Raw genomic sequence first — 19,353 nt, forward strand, 5'->3', positions numbered from 1 at the left:
TTAATCGCTTCATTTTGCTTTGCACTTCTTGTTTTTATTGCCCACTGTAAAATACTTTGTTACTTGAATTGAAAAGTGCTATATAAATAAAGTATTATTATTATTTTTCATGGCTTTAGTTAGTGTTTGTACTGATGATTTCTGCCAATGACAAGGCTCGAATTTAGTGCAATCAGAGGTGTCTGAGCTACTGCAACTTGATATTCTTCCTATTTGTGATTCACTTAAGAGTAAACAGTGTTATGTAGGAGGAGACTGTAGAGTTTGTACAATATGTAGCAGTAGTGCACTTTAGTTTTTGTTGACAGTTGATGAACTCATTAAAGTTAATGTCACACATTGTTTGTGTCAGTTGATATCACAATCTGAGGTGTGGAATTTGAAGTGTTGTTCAGAGATGTGGTGGATTTAGTTGGTGGATGTGGGACTGTAGATTTAACTATTAGCTGATATTTAAACGAGCTGGTTTGCTGCCTAATGTGTGTTAAGTGTAGGGGTTGCAGAAATCAAAGCTGATGTTCATTAAGTATTGATTGGGGGCTGACTAGTGTTTCCAGTTGGTACTTTTGCTTGACTTTGACACTGATGAGGTATTAGTTGTTGAAGAAGTCACAGAATTTCTTCTAAGATTAGTTGTCCTGGAGTCTCCATATTCTCAAGCAGTTATAGTTTACTAGTAGTCTATAGTGTTATAGTCTACATTTAGAAGTTTGCACCCCTGAAGTTGTTTTGTTACACACTGAGAATGCTTCGTTTCTTAAGTCGTCCGTGGTTCAATCCAGGTGAAAATTGTCTGACATTTGCTGATGTAATGTTGAAAAATGAAACAATAACTGTTGTATTGTGATATTGTTAGACATTACATGACTACTGTAAGCCAGTGGTTAGTTTTACTTATGCAAAGGTTTCCATTACACGTAATACAGTAAATGTTAAAGTGGCGCATTTTATATTGACCCAAAGAGAAAATAAGAGTTATTATGCTTGATTTTTGGTTTTCTTGGTTATAATGTTTGATAATGCTTCATGTGTGAAAATTCAAATATATGCTGGTCAAAAAGAAAACAGACAGACAAAATAGGGGAGGAAATTCCATACTCAGATTAAAAGTTAACAAAAGTTTGACTCTAAAAGTCAGAGCTAGACAGCATATATTGGAAAATAATATATAACTTAACCCCAAACAAATGCAACATTTAAATACTTTATTTCACTCAAAACAACAGGTCAGACAACATTTCATTATCATGAACACTTTCATTACTGAGTTTGATCAGGGGACAATCTCATCATGAATTATCTGTAGCTGCAACTAATGCAACCAAAATTCACAATCTGATATCTGACGTTGCTGAGAACAGTCCATCCAATGTGGTAGAAAAAGAAAATCCATCAGTTGTCTCTGCAAATAACTGCGACATCCTTTAGTTCTGGACAATCACACACAGTCCAAAGTCTGAATCATCACACGTTTGCCTCCTTCTGTGACTGCTCCAGATCATCCTCAGCATCCGTTGATGTAGCTGTCAGTGTTGGCTGTGCCCTCTTACGTTCTGCCTCTGTGACTGTCATGGGATGCAAAGGGAAAAATCCTGCCAAGCCTGCAGAAAAAAGAGATGAGGAAGACATCATCTTTAATCCAAGTGGACTATAGCAGAGGCACAGCTTGGATTTGCCAAAGTCTTGTGAAACTTAAGGATCTGATCCATCATAATTCCCCAATAATGCAAACCAATTGAGGGATGCTTTAAAAAATGTTATCATAAAAAAGTATGTTTAATATGTATTACATATGCCTTATAGCATAGGGCATGCTTGTTGGCCCATAGAACATGAAATAATTTCTGACAAAAAGAAGCATATCTCCACATGATTATTTCTTGAAACTTCTTAATTACCTTATTTTACCTGTGAGAAGCAAAATGTGCAGACAGACAGACAAGAAACCGAACAAGCTCAGCAAAAACAGGTTCAATAAGTGAATACACACCTAGCAGTTTGGCGACTGGCTTTGAGGGGTGAGCGCCACAGCCGATCCAGTATTTGATTCGGTCAAAGTTGAAGCTGACAAGTTTCTCGTTGTAGACGTTGGGGAGGGGGTCGTACGTACCCAGCTGCTCTATATATTTACTGTCTCTTGCTCTTTTGTTGTACGCTGCCACAATACGATAAAATGGTCTGTTTGCCTGGTTGTGGCCAGCGAGAGCCAATCGGATGACGACATAACCCGCATGGTAGTTCTTTAGCAGGAGTGAGGCTGCAGAAGGAAATAAGAACAATAAGCATCATCATTAAAAAAAAGAAAAGTTTATCACTTTTGTAACACACTTCACTACATCAATTAGAGAAAGCAATTATCATTTTCAAGTAAAGACTGTATTTTCAGCGGCTTTAACCACAAAAAAAATGTAATATTATAAAAGCTTAAGCTCCACAAAAGCACATAAAACTGAGAAACCTTCGTTTCTACACTCTCTGATTCTGTTCTACGTCAACCAAAGTAACTCTCCTAGAAACCACCTTCTTCTTAAAATTAAATCTGCAACTTTTAAGCCCTGTTTTGTAAAAAACTATCCATTTATACAACTATACAGGTATATATTATTAGTATTTCAAAGTAATGTTAACAAATAAGTTGATTAATTGACTGCCAAACAATTAACAAACAATAATACTATGAATCAACTATGAACTACAGTTTCTTATTCAAGCAAAAATGGCAACCCCTCCCTCATTCTTGCATTTCTAAGGTTTGATTTGATTTGATTTGATGTCTTTATTTTCAAACATGTAAAAGTTAAACAGAAAAAAAATCATACAAGTAAGAAAGAAGAAATAGTTATACAAAAAAACCCAAATCAATCAGTTCCATTAGCAAGCACTGAAACATTTTATTATACATGTGCGAAAGGAGTAGTAAGAAGTTAAAACTTATATTATCCTACCCCTTTATTCACTATTTTCTGTCATTATACGAGGGCATTCCCACAAAACAAATCTTCATCTCCCATCTTCATACTTACACCTACTATCAAAAGCAAACCCCTCATGATTCTCAACACTTGTCTTCCTCCTTGTACATCATGAAAACTACTTCTTTATACTTCTTCCTGAACTGGATTATGTTCTGACATTGCTGTAGCTCCATGTTGAGTCTGTTCCAATGTTTTACACCACAGATTGAAATACAAATGCTTTTCCTTGTGGTCCGAAAACTCACCATCTTTAATCTTAACTTCCCTCTTATGTTATAGCCCCCCCCCCCCTCTCTTTCAAAGAATAATCTTTGAACAAAGATTTGAACAACAACTGCTTGGAACTCATTATCGAGTAAAATCAGAGAGTGCTGCAGCTTTGCTGAATTTAAGTTCAGGATGAAATCATGGTTAAAATCAACCCTATCATGTATTCATCACATTTAAATGACTTTCATAGTGTAGTGCTTTTAACTATTTATATTTTATCATTGTGTTGATAGTTTTGATGTAAATGTATCCCTGTTCTTTTATAGTAGTTATGGCCTCTGTCTCCTGCCCAGGGACTACAGATGTAAATTAGCTGATAGCTAACTCTGGGACAACTAAATGGCTGTACACTGTCCCCGTTGAAATAAATAAATAAATAAATAAATAAATAAATAAATAAATAAATGAATAAATGAATATAAGGTAAAGGCCGTAGACTGTAAAGACCAGCTGTACTTTGCAGAAACAGTGTATGTAATTCAGAGACATCTATTGGTGAGGGTGAAAATTTCAACTTTCTTGCGCCTGAAAATCGCAAGAAAGGTGAAAAGGCCGCTGTACGGGCCATAGAGTTTGGTTTGTCCCATTTCGGCCACTGTAGAAACATAGCGGGCCCGGAAGAGGGGGGCCAAAGAGGACCCTCTGCCTCGAGATTTTGAAGGAGTCACTTTAGGGTATGAAAAACACAACTTTTCTAACTATCAAACGATAAGAAACCACTAAACCCTGATATTTCCAGATACAATCAATGTCTGGATAAATGTGCCCCTTACTGTCGAACCCCGGACTGTTGTCAAGAGTTTTCGAGACGCATATCTTTGACATGCTGGTAAGACAAAACTGAGACACTGAATGCGTCCCACTGAAATGTCTGGGCTGTGATGGTCATTTATTTATTTATTAATTTATTAATTTATTGTACCTCCACCTCAACAACATGTGTATCGATAATGTCATTTCAGAAGCTGTTCTCAAGGTACCTTAATCATTCAGTCCCTGACGTAAAGTAATATCTTATCTTACAGTTGTGTGAGAAGCTGCTTGTGCTAGATAAACTGTACATATTCAACTCTGCATTTGGAAAATAGCATCAACATTGAAACATCAAAGTCTATAAGTTAGTTATACTCACATAAGTGGACCATGTTGTTGGCTGGATTATCCTGCAACAAACACAATACCAGGTCAAATCAACAAGAATAAGACGCTGTCTTTCTAAACAAAGCTAATAGAGAGTCAAACGTTGTTACACAAACTTTAAACCCTTTAACCCTGACAATGTCACTAAATGTCTACATTATAAGCTACAGAGCTCATGCTAACAGCTAACAGTGCACAGCATCTCTGAGGACATCAAGTTTGGTAACAAGCGAAATACCTGTGCGGGTGTTGAATGGAGCAAAACAAAAAATCTTCCCAGATGTCTCCCCCTTTTTTCCGCCCTAACAGGCGATATTTCAGAAGTTTATTAATCTATAATTTCAGCAACAGAGGGAACGTGACATTTGTCAGTGCGCGGCCATGTTTAAACGGAAGTGACGTGGTTAGTTGTCAAGCTGTCATGGTGTTCATTCAACTCCAGGTGGCGCTGTTGCATTGCTCTCTAATATAGCAAGGAAAACTGAAGGGTTTGACCATTTATCACTACTAAAGCAGATGTGTCAAAAGTATTCACATTCATTACTCAAGTAGAAGTATAGATACTAGGGTTTAAAAAGACTTCTGTAGAAGTTGAAGTATCAACTCAAGCCTTTGACTCAAGTAAAAGTGTAAAAGTACTGGTTATAGTACTTCTCCTGTAGTATTTGGATTTGTGAAGAATGCCATTTGTAATTTTGAAGACAAAATAATGTGTTTTGTCTTGTCAGAAATAAGACACTATACACATAATCAGAACACAGATGTATTATCATATATTAAACCTTAAGTCAACCAATTATAAACTTTGTATTGACATTGGTTTCATAATTTTTGACCCCAAAATTATATTATGTCTGGGGACACAATATAATGATATTGGTGTGTGTGTGTATATAATATGTCATACTAATGTCATGTGTGTGTTAATTGTTATAAACAGTTAGTATGACATATTATATACACACACATGACATTAGTCTGTGTTTATATGACGTGTGTGTGTGTGTGTTTTTGCTCACGTTCCCGTACCAACCTGAACCTGTTTTATTGACTTAAGGTTTAAGGCAACATCCATATGTTAAACCTTAAGACATCAAGATTTAATCCTGTCTGTGTCTTGTCTCAACCTGTTGGGAGTCTTTTTCCCATAACAACCTGCTAACCATATTACATATAACGTATTACATATACTACTGAGCATTAATGTGTTTCATGGAGCGGAAGATATGATGACATGTTGCCTATAAGTATTGTTATGGTGCAAAAAGTCAAACTTCACAGGCATGTTGCCTTCATTGGAATGTAAATGTACATCCAAGCATCAAGCACCCACACACATTCAAGACCCGGAACAGCTGGCGTTGACCAAAAGTACAGATAATTGCGTGAAAATGTAAGGAGTAGAAGTAAAAAGTTGGCTAAAAAATAATTACTCCAGTAAGGTACAGATATCCAAAATTTCTATTTAAGTAAGGTAACGAAGTATTTGTACTGACACCTCTGTACTAAAGACAGAATGTAGTGGTTCGAAATTTTATTTGGGCTACACGTGAAATCAATACAAAGAATATATACCATCTTTGAAAATGTAGAATTTAGAAAAAATCTGAAATCAGATGGACATTACACTAGAGTCTTTTGACGTTGTTGTTTTACATTATATTGTTGCTGAAAAAAAGTAATAGAAGTAGGGAAGTGGTAACACAATTTATTGTTCAATTCAACATATAAAAGTCCTGCATTCAAAGTAGAGGCACAGGGGAATTACAGATATGCTCTAATTATCTGTCAGAAAAACACGGTTGAGAAACGAGAGCTAGCTAGATTTATGCAATTTATAATACAAGCCTAAATTTAGTAGTATAGAAGTCTATTGAATTGTACAAAATATGATTAAGTCCTATGAAGTTGTATCATTTAGGCACAGCATTCAGTAAATACACTTCAAAAACACTGCCATTGCTTTGGATGAGAAATGATAATCTGATTCCACTACACAGCAGCTATTTGCTTTTTATTGCTTTCATTACAGGAGATGTAATGCAATGTCTGACTTTCAGTGTATACATTCCAGGTTCTAGTTTTCGTTCAGGTAATTGAGCTGACATGAATATAACATCATGAGTGTGACACAAATGATGGCAAAGTGATGACTGTTACATTTACAATCCTGAATTTGTAAATTATATGATCTGTCAAAAGACGTTACAATCTTCCCTTGTAAAAAATGCGTTGTCAATCATTTAATACTTTTTTAACCTATTGCTTTCTATAATTTCTCTTCTACATGTGTGGTGTAGTCTACATCAGCGATGCATTAACTTTTAAATTAGTTTCCACCGTTGAACCCAACAGAGATGAATCACTGATTTCCTGTGAGTGTTCATGAATTCGTCGGCCATTGCTGTTTCTGATGTCGTTCGAGTGCACTGAGATTTCTGCCCACTGAGAGTCCAACAAACCCCCCCCTCCAATCCCCCAGTCTTGGAACATGGTGATTTCACACTCCTGTTGTGTAAAGCTTGTTTTTCTGTGTGTGCGTTTGTGTCTATGTGTGTGAAAAACACATGGTTTCCTGCAAGGAGAGGTCACTGAAGACACACAAAAGAGATGGGCCCTTGTTTGTAATTTTGAAAATATCCCTCTGTCCCTGCTTGACTCTTCATACATAAAATCAGTTATGACTACAAACAAACAAAAGAGACAACCTCTGAATATTTTTTAAAAACATTCTTATATTTACTAAAACCCTATTTGACCAAATAGTTTAAAAATCTATCAGTAAAGAGTATATATGTATATTTTGTACTTTTTTAAAATAAAATTTGATATATAATATTCATTATTTAACTTTTTAAAAAGAGAAACATGAAAATACCACAAACAAAATGCTTCAATAATTCAAATTAAGACTAAATACTGTACTGAATTAAAACAAATGTAATTGACTTTTTGTATCCAAACACTTGCACACATCTTGAACTGACACATATAACAAGATTACTATAAGGTTGTATAAAAAGATTTCAAAATTTGTCAGTTTGGTTTGTCACCGGAACGATGAAAGCAACCAGAAGAACAAGGTTTCATTGCTTCACAACTACCAGGGCTGAAATTTCCAGAGTAAAGCGTCATTACTGAGTGGACCACATTTTTTTCTGCAGAAAAATGTGAAAATGAATAGAGGCTTTACACAGTTAGGCAGCAAACAAAATGCATCTTACATGGTGAATCGGCAATGCGTGATTATCTGAACGGTGACATTGATTCAAGTTGTGGCTCACTCTCTCGTGAGGACCCCATGCTCTTTGGGATACCAAGACGAGTTGTTCCTCCACTAATCATCTGTGACAGTTCAGTTAGAGACGCTCAGATGACCAGATATTTTACTTGGAAAAAAAGCAAAAAGAGTCTGCTTTAAAAGAAAAGGGCTGCTCCAGACGTTGTAGTCAGAGATGTCTGGATTTAATTTGATTATGCGGAAGATGCCACTAATATCTTCTAAGCACCTCACACTACCTCTGTAAGCTGAATTAAAGAGCATTTGAAATCCTTTGAGGTCATGGGTTTATTAAGTATCACTAAATATATTTTTCTATCATAGTCTTGTTGATTTTTAAAGTCAGGGTAAGGACTAAATGAACAAAACAGGTCGTCGCTTATTAAACCAAGTTTAAAATGCGATACTGCTCCTAACACTTTTCTTGATTCAATTATTTTCAGGTAGCTTTAAAAGTGTAGACACTTATTTAATCTGCTTCACAAGAGACTTTTCAGGAACCATATCTACATTATTAATCAGTTGTGATCTATAGGGGAAGTTGTGCAGTGGTGTAAGGAGAGAGAAAGTCTATTTTTCAGGTAGCCGTTGATGTCACGTGATTTTACACAGAAAATCCTTTTACATATTTTATTTGAACTACTCTTTACCAAAAGCACAATATTATTTCTTAGCCTAACTATATAGTTTTAAGTGCCCAAACTGTAACAATTTTACAATAATAACATCTGTGTAAAGCATGGCCAAAATCAAGGGTTGTGGACCTGTTGCCTGCAATTGATAGTTGGGCTCATTTACGAAGTGCTCCTGTTAGTTTTATAACAGGCTACGGACATTTAACCTGTGGTGGTTTAGGTAGGAGGACATAAATACAATAAAAAAATATAGAACCTTCAATACCTGTACATGAAATATTACTTAAGCCTACAGTAATAAGCTCTTTAGCTTAACCCTGAGACTGACTTCCTACAGGGAGGAAGTAGCCTAGCTCTGTCTGTGGGTGACAGTCTGTTTACCAGCAGCTCTGAGGCTCACTAAATCACAAGTTGTTGTTGTGTAAGTGTTATGTGCTGTAGTATTACATAGTTGTGAGCAGTAGCTTCTTGAAAAGATCCATGGTTGCCTGAAGACTGTTAGCTAGTGTGCTGTAGACGTTCTTTTTTTGTTATGATTACAGAACCAGGCTAACTTTGTCCCCACTGTATTTAATCTGTTTGCTAGGATAAGCAAGCTCTTCTACTTAACAGGCAAACATCTGAATGGTGGCTGTAGTCTCAACTTTTTACAAGAACAAGCATGTTTGAAAATGTCAAAGAAATTTTACAACCTTTCGTTGAAATAAAAGTTTTGGTGCATAGCAAAACGATTTTGAAGTAATAAACATGTTTACAACCTGATTCAAAAGACGAGTGTAGTCTGGATAGCTCATTTCTCGATCGGCACTAGGGGAGTGATCTTTTTTCTAACGAGGCAATTTCGTAGATATTGAGATTACGAGTCTTCCAATGAGAGGCACAGCTGACTTGATTGACAGGTGGGAACACAGTAGCTGTTGGCTAGGAGGCTCAAAGCCCGCCTCTTTACGTCACAATCGCTTGACAGCAGCAATATGGCTGCCGACAACAATTGGTCTCAAAACAGCGCTTCAGAAACAGATGGGTGACGTCACGGATACTACGTCCATATTTTATACAGTCTATGGTTGCCTCTTAGTTATCTTGAAACTGAAAATGTTGATTGAAGGCAGTGTTATAGTAGTTTTTCTGCTGTTGCCTGGATTGCAGGACAGGATGTTGCTTTACTTTTCCTTATCAGAGATAGTTGAGGCTCAGTAGCTCCTCAGGCTGCTCCCACATCTTTCCCCAGTAACTGTCATAATTTCCTTACTCTCAAAACCAGCCGGAGACAGACAGTATCATTTTGCCACAGTGTCAACAGGCAGAGGTGAAATGTATGTAAGTAGATTTAAAAGGACATGTGATCAGGTTGTGATCTTGAAGTGTTGCTGTTCCTGTTGAGAATGAATTCCAGTTGTTATGGGGTTTTATAGTTTTTTAACACGGAAGAATAAAGAATAAAAGGAAAGTAAAAACTACATTAAAAAAAAAAACCTTGATACAAACTTCTTAATCATTTTAATGCTTTTATTATGTAAAGCCACTTGGAAGCCACAAGCACATTTTAAATGGTGTAGCAAAGTTTTCCTGTTGAAGTAGAACATTGAAAAACCACTTATAAAACACTGGGAATACTTTACCTTTTTATCACGTTGTCACTCCAAACTATAAACTGCTTTTACCCATTTTATGCTACTTACTTCAGACCATCAAATACTGTATTATATGGGAGGGAAACAGCAGCTCAAAATCAGTGCTCAGATTGAATAAGAAGTTGTGATCCTGCTATGATAAGTAGCTCATGATGTGTAGATCGTGTATTCATCAATAAAACCTCCATATTGATTTCTAGATTGCTGCAATGTTAACTCACTGTAATCATGCACCTCAGGTTGTTTTGTTCTGTATTGTTATACTTTCAGCCCCCTATTTAACAGACATATACAAGTGTTTTTCAAACCATGTGTACTGTATAATTTTAGCAGTTTTAGTGTACAGAAAATCGTATATAATGTATGTAATTTATATAACAATATGTGATGAAAAACTATCAAACTATTCAAAAAGTGAATCTTTTATTTTATTCTTTATCTCTTTGACTTTACATGGAGCAGGAATCTGCATTTTAAAGTATTTTTCAAGAATATAGAAGTACTTTCAAGATGTAGGTTTTCATTTGAACTGTGTGCTTGACGCTCGAACAACACAGTTTAGTTTCTTTTCTTTCTTTTTTTTTTTTTTTACCACATGGCAGTTTTATGTTTGTTTTTTTAAAGAACAGCATTTGCATACGATTTTTTAGCATGATTAATCAGAATAATGGATCTTTTCAATCACAGGCGCCGTGTGACTTGTAGTCTGTGAGCTCTTTGTGATGCCCCCTGGTTTTTTAAGCATCTGTGTCCGGCTGAAGCAGAGACAGACGTTATGGTTGCAGAGAGCACCTAATGGAAAGACAGGATTCAGTCACAGACGGGGGGTCAAGTGATCTCCCTTCACTGGAAGGACCTTTCAGAAGGCTGTGCTGAGACTAATTGCAGTAGCATGCAAAATGGAGGCATTACTTTTATCTCCATCAACAAAGAGACTTTTTCATTTTCTGATAGTTTTTTTCTTCAGTTTAGTCTTCTCTTGCGACCTCTGATTGAAGCAAAGATGATCTGTGTTCTTTGGAATTGTGAAGCATTTGGTTGTTTGCCTCAGTCAACAAAGTAGTGAATGTTGTGGGCGATACACAACCCATTTAGTAAAACAAATATGTTAAAAGTTCTTATACTCTGATTTAATCAAGCTAGTACTATTAATTTAAAACGTTTTCAGTTATTTATTTATTAAAAAAAATGTTAATTTACCATATTAATGCTACCCTAGCTGTCTTTTCTGTATCTATAATGATTGGTGTTCACTGTAAGCCAATACCATCCAACAGACAAATATTGTTTTCCATCATACACAGTACAAACACAACTTAAAAAGCCTTATCTTTCAGAAATGTTACACTGTTTAAAGACTTGAGCAAAATCTGACAGAAATCTTTTTTACAGAATCTTCATCAAATGTTATATTTCAATGGTGAAACATGTAAAATGACCCAAGTTTTGAATTAAGTGTACTCTATTTGAGCATTTCTGCTCTTAATTAAGTTGAAAAGATTGTACTTTTAACAACACTGCAATTGTTTTACAACTAAACACACTACAAATTGATATACATGTTATACTATCTGATCAATATGTAAAATATAAAGCTTGTACCCCCCATACAGTGTGCGCAGTTAGAAAAATTTGCTATTGAGACCAAAATAGTTTTGTACCATGCTGTAAACATGTTTATTTTTGTTGTGAAGATCAGCTATTTTGAATGGGTGCGTCAAGTGGACACTCAAGGAACTGCAGTTTTAAACAATTCTGCATCAGCTTCATTTCTCACGGCCGGAGGTTGCTACTTGGAAAAAACACAGAAGAAACTAACACTAACAGCCTTCGTACTGGCATAAGAATCGGTTCTGCTGATGGTAAGGACCTGACGGGTCTTGGACGTTTAATCAGTAAGTCAGGCATGTATAAGTTATGATCAGGACATGCTGTCAATCCATCAGCCAGATCACTGCTATGCTAACGTGGCTAAAAAAAAAAAGTCACCAGCAAAATCACTGTATTTTTTACTCTATTCATGCTGGTCTCCATCTTTTTTGAAGTTCTATGTATTAATGCATACATTGATCTTATGTATGTTTTAAATGGTTGAAGTATTATAAACTCAATAATCTGTCATTTTTGTAATTTTATGATTTTACACTTGAAAAATATACAGTCTCTTTTTACTCTATTGAAGCATGTAATGGGTTTTTAGCTATTTTTAAAAAATGTTCTGGTCTTACTTGATCTTTGTAACCCCACAGATTTTAACATTAGTACAGAACATTAAGTTACTACGCATTTTAACTTGTGAAAGATTGAGCTTGTCATACTATCAAAAAGAAAAACACAAAAAACACAATCTCAACGTAACTAATATATAAAGTACATAAACAGAATGTCACTTGTCCACATGTGTACACAGGAATTTAAGTACCCAAAACTATCTGGATGCTCTTGTAATCCAGCTTGTTTCTCCGTACGTACTCTGCATGTATGATTAGCACAAAGAGCTAAAATACATTCAATGTTTTAGCTACACATTGGTCAGCATACAAAAGTTTTTTCAGTGACATAATAGGATCTGACTTTACAAAAGAAACTATTTGAGAATGGTAAGATTTTACATTATGAGTCCAGGCAGACAGGGTAACTACAGCTGGTCAAAGGTAATTCGTGGTCACCTTCAGTCAGCACATCACATTGTGATTTCTGCAGGACGGGGTCGTGACCTGCTTCCTGTGCTGCCACTCTCACCAGACCTCTGCTGGCAGAGCTGAAGCTGCAGAGCCACGCTGGTAGGTTGTGTGAGAGGACAAGTGGATTTGGCATGCACATCAGAGCGTGATACCCAAGCATTTCGCTCCTATCACATGCCACACACACTCGCGCAAGTACGACATACACAGGGAGCATTCTTGGTCGTGTAAAATGGATTGCAACACTGGCCACAGTAATGAAATGATGCCAGCAACCCACAGTATTCCTTTACAGAAAAACTCTATAAAGGCTTCAGTGTACTCTCAGTGTTCAGTGTTGTCACAGCATAAAAAAACAAGCTTTAACACCTGTGTTCTTTTACATTGTAGATACTTTTCTTCGTCTGACTGCACAGAAAGGAATGGCAAGAATTTCCCTTTTGCTTAATTTATTGCAAAAACAGGAACACATTTGGAAAACTTAAAGAAGATTTCAGTCTAATTTGACCAATAAAACATGTTCTAATAAATAGGAAAATGCTTCTGGTTATTTTCAAGTGAAACCCTTTGAAGAGATTTTAAGCAGTGACAAATATCATGAGGCCAAATTCTCCCAAAATTCTTGCTCCCTGATTTAGTCGTACCCTGATTTAGTCTCACTTTCGTGCATGCTTCGGGGAAATCTTTTCATCTGTGATATTCTACATTTAGGTGTTGGTGCAACCTGTTTGTCGAACACCCAGTAGCGACACAGACTTACTCCTGCAACTGCAATGCTGCCCCTCTCTTAGCAAACCGACATTAAACTAGAAGCTGTCTTAGGGACATCGTAGGCGGCCATGACAAGTTACATACCATTTAAAATGTTGCATTATCTCGATGGGTTTGTGCCGGTCTGAGTAAAATCATCAAAGACACGAGATCAGTGGTTGGCTGGAACATGGTGCCTTGTTTGTGCACAGCTCCGAGTAGCAGGCATGGCTTTAAACTCACGATCAACGCCACCCCTACATAAACAAACGTTCAACAAACCCCTCATGAAGTGTGATCTTGTGTGACGTTAAAACAGAGCGAGGTGCTTCGCTTGTTTTCCGTCGCGTTAAACGGAAGAGGACAGGTGAGCTCTGCTGTGAGGTGATAAGAGACGGAGGAGTACAGACAACAGGTCTCTTAATGTATTGTGTGAAGAGGATAAAGAAGCACTGTTGCATCCCCTGAGATGCTAAAGAAGCAACTGCTTCATGGTTTCTTTGTCTTTTGCCTCGTTTTCTTCCTTGATTGTTCCCTACCTGGCTCCAATGTGCAACAGCATGCTCATTTCAAAGCTCCAGATTTTTTTTCATTGTCCGCCATCTTTATTGTCTTCCACATGTTCAAACTACTTGTACACCTTTCTTTCTACCTCCACTTTCACATCTCTAGCTTGTACTGCTCGTGCCAAGTGAAGGTGTTATTGAGGATACACTGAATTCACACTATAACAAGCACTGACAGGATGTCACCCACTCTGCCACAGATCAACCCCCCAGCCCGCATCTACCCCCCTTCCCCTCCTGCACCCACCTGCACCCTTCCAGCTGAGTCTGCCTGTTCATATGATATCACCTGCTCAACTTGCTTATTTCCACAGAGTTGATTTCTCTCTGATGGTGTTGCAACAAGGATGCAACATCCACTATTGTTTCTTGATCCTTGCTTCGCCTGATGTGTCAGACTTGTCTTCACTTTTTTTTTCTTTTTTTTACCACACTTGAACCTTTGTTCAGTGTTTCCTACTCTGATTCTTCCTCCTCCTTATGCCTCTTCTCTGCATGGAATTCCAAGAAAGCTGCCCTTGCTGAGTGGCCTTTAGCTCTGTTTGATCACCGGTTGAGTTATGGATGTCTCCATGACTCATAAGTCAAATGCCAGACTGAGATGTCAACATAACATATGTTGTTTTCCTGCTCCCCTACCACACATTGTGAGTACCACCAGCCTTTATCACATCAGTGCCAGACTGGAACACAAAACCAGAATGAACTCTTTCTACTTCCTTTTCTTTCCTTTAGGTCCTGAAAGTTTTTAAAACCTGAAAACTCTTTTTGTGGTGTAACCAGCAGTTAGCAATGGAGGACTTAAAAATGGCTTGCTTTTACATACTGCTCCTTTATATTTACAATCTGACTTTCAAATTAGGATCAAGAAAGGAGTTGATGTTGAGAGACGATTTCTAGCTGCTCTTGCATGCAGATAGTATTTAAAGGCAGGAGTTGAGCTGAACTGTTGTTAGATGACCACAGGTGGGTTCCAGGAGTGCATTACAGTTTTCGGCCTACGCCTTTTTCTTTCCACATAGACTTCTTTCCTGAAAACATCCAATGCCCGCTGAAACACCAAAGAGTCATTCTAGCAGGACTAAAAGTGAAGACAAAACTCCTCTGTTACAAAAACAGTCTTGTGCCTAACAGTTCTGTAAATGTAAATTCAGAGTAGTACACAGTGGGGGTGATCCAAAGTGACTGATTTTCTTGTCGTTTGAAAGTAAATTTCAATTCTGACTAACTGACTAGTCTAAAGGTAAGAAAACATTCAGATAACGGTTAAAGATGAACTCAGTTTATTTAACAGGGTTACACACGGGGTCACTGAGTCTGAGTAAACTGTCGATTGGTCTGCCAAGTGTGCCTAACATTAGCAGAGCTAGCACCACCAGTGTTCGGACTTTCTTGCAGGCTAACGTCTACATTTAACTAGACACAGCCTGCATGTAACTTTATCTCCATTTTCTAGATAAAAATGCTGCCAACAGTTATTAGCCCAAAATAATAAAAACATGAATACTTCCTTTAACCAACTAGTAACTCTGGTTCCACCTAGCGAGATGCACATCCCAAATATATAGTTACACTGATTAAGAAGACCAACAGTAGTCACTCACTGGTGAACATGGTGCCACGATATCTAGAGAATATTAAAATCCAAACATGAAAACCAAACACTAAAGGAAAAAACACAGCAGTTCACCAGATTGACACCAAATGAAGGCCCTAACACAAACCAGCTGATGAAAACATTTTTTCCATTAAACACTTCAAAACACTTCAATTCAAAGCAACTTGTAGTCACTAGACAGAAGATATATAACAGGTTGAATTAAATGTGATAATGTAACAACCCATCCTTTTATGTCCATCAGTTGTCTTTTTAGTAAAGCAAAGGCACTTTTTGCACTTTTTTTGCATTGTTCTCTTTTAATGCCAAAAAAAATCACAAAGATCCATGCAGTTAAAAAAAAGGAAATTGCTGTAGTTCTTCGTGCACCTAACCCATAAAGTATGTCCAACACATCCTCACGATCACCACAATTCAAGACAGTTATGTGAAACCAATTCAACACAGTGTGTAATTGTTGTAACTGAGTATTGTGCTCTTTGATTTGTTTATGTTGCACAGTTCTCTGCATTAAGTTAGGGAAACAGGGAGATAAATGGTTTTATTTATGGGAAAAGGAAAAGGGTTGTAAAAAGATACAACATGTCTTGTCCTTTTAAACAGATAGTCTGTCAAGATCTCAAAATAACACAATGGCTTCTTGTGCAGATTTTAAGTAAGCATAATGATTTAAGTGTTGTCATCCGGCATTGAGCATGATATTAAATCAATAAAACCTAAAAAACAAACAACTGTCAGTTAGATTTAACTAAAGAACTGATATCTCGAGAGTAATCATTTGTTTAGCTTACTTACCTTTTTATTCTGTTGAAAAAATATGCCCTTATGGAAACCTGACAAATACAAAAACAACAAAAACAGTAGAATAAGATATACTACAGTAGACTTACTTCAGTATAGATTTCTGAAAATTTAAAGCATCTTTGTTATATTGTGTCTTTATTATTAACTGAGATGAAATGTAAGTAGATCAATCAAACATCCTCTCTCATGTTGGTTTTATTTGGAGTATTTTTAATTTCTGTGACGGTAAAAGGTTCAGTATTAAAGTAAGAAAAAATAGATGGAAGGTGGGGTTCTCATCACCTTGCTTTTTGTTCGCTCACATTCAGGCTTCATCCCAGCAAAGGTCTGCAGTTGTTTAACACACTATAGAGTCTTTATGGTTGTATAAAGCAGGTTCTCTGTTGTTCTTTAGAATTTATTACAAATTCTTCTGAACTATCTGCCTATTTTATTACCCCTCTGTGTTTCCTATATATGTACTGTATAGAGCCGACCAGGAGGAGACCTAACGGTGGGAGTTCAGGCAGGGTTCACACGTATGGCTAACTTGTTCCAAATGAGTGTGAGGAATGCTTCGCTCTCCTTATTAACCAAACATCACCTTGTCAGACCCTACATGCCTGTTCAGAGCTCCTCCCCGTGCCACACATAATGAGATGAGTATCTCAAATCAGCTTTCTTTAATTAAACTTTCAACACAAAGTATAAGCTTTTCACCAGTCCCCTCCTAAGAGCGCATTTTATACGCTCTCTGTCTATCGTGATCAAATAATTCCCATGAGGAAGCGATTACACATTTGGATAATTCCAAGCAGATGTGAAAATGTCTCAACAAGTTAACAAGGCTGTGGTGGAAGTGCAGGCCTCGGCAACGCTGAAAGCATCTGTCTGCAGAGCTTGGAGCCTGACACTGGAGGTAAACTATGAATGGGCCAAACATGGTGGTAAACCAAGGCCAATTTTTCACCACTTTTTGGTCTTTAGAGACTTCCTCCCTGATTTTTTTAGGTAGCAGCCTATCATTCTGACCACTCTTTTGTTTTTGCACACAGGCAGATAGTTTTTTAATTCTGTGATTTCACATTTGACTGAGTTGAGCTAGCCATCATGGGTGCAAATTCACAGTTCATAATTTGTGTATTGAACACCAGAGCTGATGTAAGATATTTTTTTATATCCTCCATATTGTCAACAAAGAACAGACCTCGCCTTCAGCACTAAGAAACCCACAAAATGGAAAAAGGCTTCAGGAAAATTTTAGGATTTTGTCATTTCTTTTACATTTAAAGTTCAGACCAGCAAGGATCACAAGACTAGATGAGATGTAAGATTTATGTGAATGTTTACTGTGTTTGGTAGTACATATCAGGTTTATCAGCTTTGCAGACATCTTTGAGCGACTGTTTTTAATGCTCAAACAAAAAAAACAACACACATTATCTTAACATAATCTTTACACCATTCAATAAGACAAATAAGTATGATTTGGTTATATTCTAAACTCTGCCATCACTTATCTGAATATAAAAAGCACTGCTGGAATTAAAACAAGGTTAAAAAGTGTATGTTTATACACACTTAAGCCTGTACTTTTCGCCTTTGTTCAGCTCAGACAAAGATAAAACCTAAATTGGCGATGCCTCCCATCAAAGGTGTTTCTCTTTGTGCTCCTCACTGTGAATAGCTGAACGTTGTGTAAAGAGAAAATACATGTAGATAGGAGAGAGAGGGGGAAGTGTTCACCTACAAGCAAAAAAGAAACTTTGGTAATTACCATAACACAAATAATGAGAGGCGATGTAGGGAAGTGTTTGAAGAGCGCTCCTGATCTAGATAAGATTGCAGACAGTATGGTGAGGCTGAGGAAGTGTTTTTGTGTCTGCTGCAGCTGAGAGGAAACTTCAGTGACAGAGTTACTTACAGGAGCCAGACGCTGAGCCGCAGCCTGCAGAAACACGCAGGCTGAGGGGAGTTTGGGGTGTGACGAGGACGAGGGGGACTCAGAGTCACTTGTGGTTAGATGTGGATGCATTACAACCTCTATTAGGAGAATAAAAGTGTTGTTTGGAAGAGCAAACAGATCACATTAATGAGGGTTTTGTTCCACATTATTCTGCCGGTGAAAGAGGTGAAACAGTAGTCGCCCACTAGTGGACATTTTGCCACAACAATAAGAAAACGCTGTCCTCAAAGCATGAAAAACTACAAGAAAAATCTCACTTTAGGAGATTGCAAACAACAGCAGGCTTGTGTTAGATTTCAGTCAGATGTTGAGACTGCTTTTACTTGCTAAAGTTTGCCTGAAGCTAGAGCCTCTAGTGAACTTACAAAGGCATTATGAGTTAAAATCGTCAAGTCCATTCAATTTTAAACACAAACAAAAAAATGTAAAAACAAGTATGATATTAACAACCTGTTATGCAATCAAATTATAAAATCTGGAGGAAAAAATCAATCAAATAGCCATCTTATATTTTTACCCATAATTGGAACAGGGCTGTACAGCCTTGATCAGTTTTCTAGGAATTCCCTCAAACTAAAACAAACTTTTCTAAGAAAAACAAAAAACATTTTAGTGCTCTTTTTTTGTTTTTTGTGCAAAATAATTTTTCAAACATCACACTTGAAGTCAAAATGGTGTGAAATGTTTCAAAATCTGAGTTAATGTCTGTGCACAGAGAAAAACTCCCCTTTCTTGGGCTGTAATTATGAACAGCTCCATGACAAATGAAAAGCAGGCTAATAATGATGAGGATAACAGAGGCAAGACCTGCTGCTGCTGCAGAACCAATGATACTTACAGGGAGAGGAGATTATTAGCTTTATTTGCGTGTCTGTGTGATTGTAAAAACATACCTGTTGTAGCTCTGTAGAGGTGAAGCATTTTATTTTTAAAATAAGAACATGCTCTCAGTTAGAGAAAAGTGCTTTTGTTTGGCTTCCACATGATTGATGCTTGACTTAATCCAGCGCTCTTTGCGCCTTCCCAGGAGGGTGAGGCGCTCTCTTTGTGCT

General features: G+C 37.0%; 2 protein-coding genes across 3 annotated transcripts in view; one reads left to right on the top strand and one right to left on the bottom strand.

The window, feature by feature from the left end:
• Positions 1-1,190: 1,190 nt before the first annotated feature.
• On the bottom strand, positions 1,191-4,802 carry mrps16 (mitochondrial ribosomal protein S16). The gene is made up of 4 exons (XM_034688950.1): positions 4,624-4,802; positions 4,378-4,408; positions 1,991-2,257; positions 1,191-1,601 (listed from the first exon to the last, which is right to left on the bottom strand). Exons 2-4 carry the CDS (start codon positions 4,388-4,390, stop codon positions 1,465-1,467), a joined length of 417 nt encoding a protein of 138 aa, XP_034544841.1. The 5' UTR covers positions 4,391-4,408; positions 4,624-4,802; the 3' UTR covers positions 1,191-1,464.
• pax7a (paired box 7a) overlaps positions 3,830-19,353 on the top strand; it is a 65,691-nt gene continuing 50,167 nt past the window's right edge. For both annotated transcript variants that reach the window (XM_034688930.1, XM_034688937.1), the window contains exon 1: positions 3,830-3,919. The gene's annotated coding sequence lies outside the window, so the exon portion shown is untranslated. The remainder of the gene's footprint in view (positions 3,920-19,353) is intronic.

Source organism: Notolabrus celidotus, chromosome 1, assembly GCF_009762535.1.
Source record: "Notolabrus celidotus isolate fNotCel1 chromosome 1, fNotCel1.pri, whole genome shotgun sequence".
NCBI classification, from domain to species: Eukaryota; Metazoa; Chordata; class Actinopteri; order Labriformes; family Labridae; genus Notolabrus; species Notolabrus celidotus.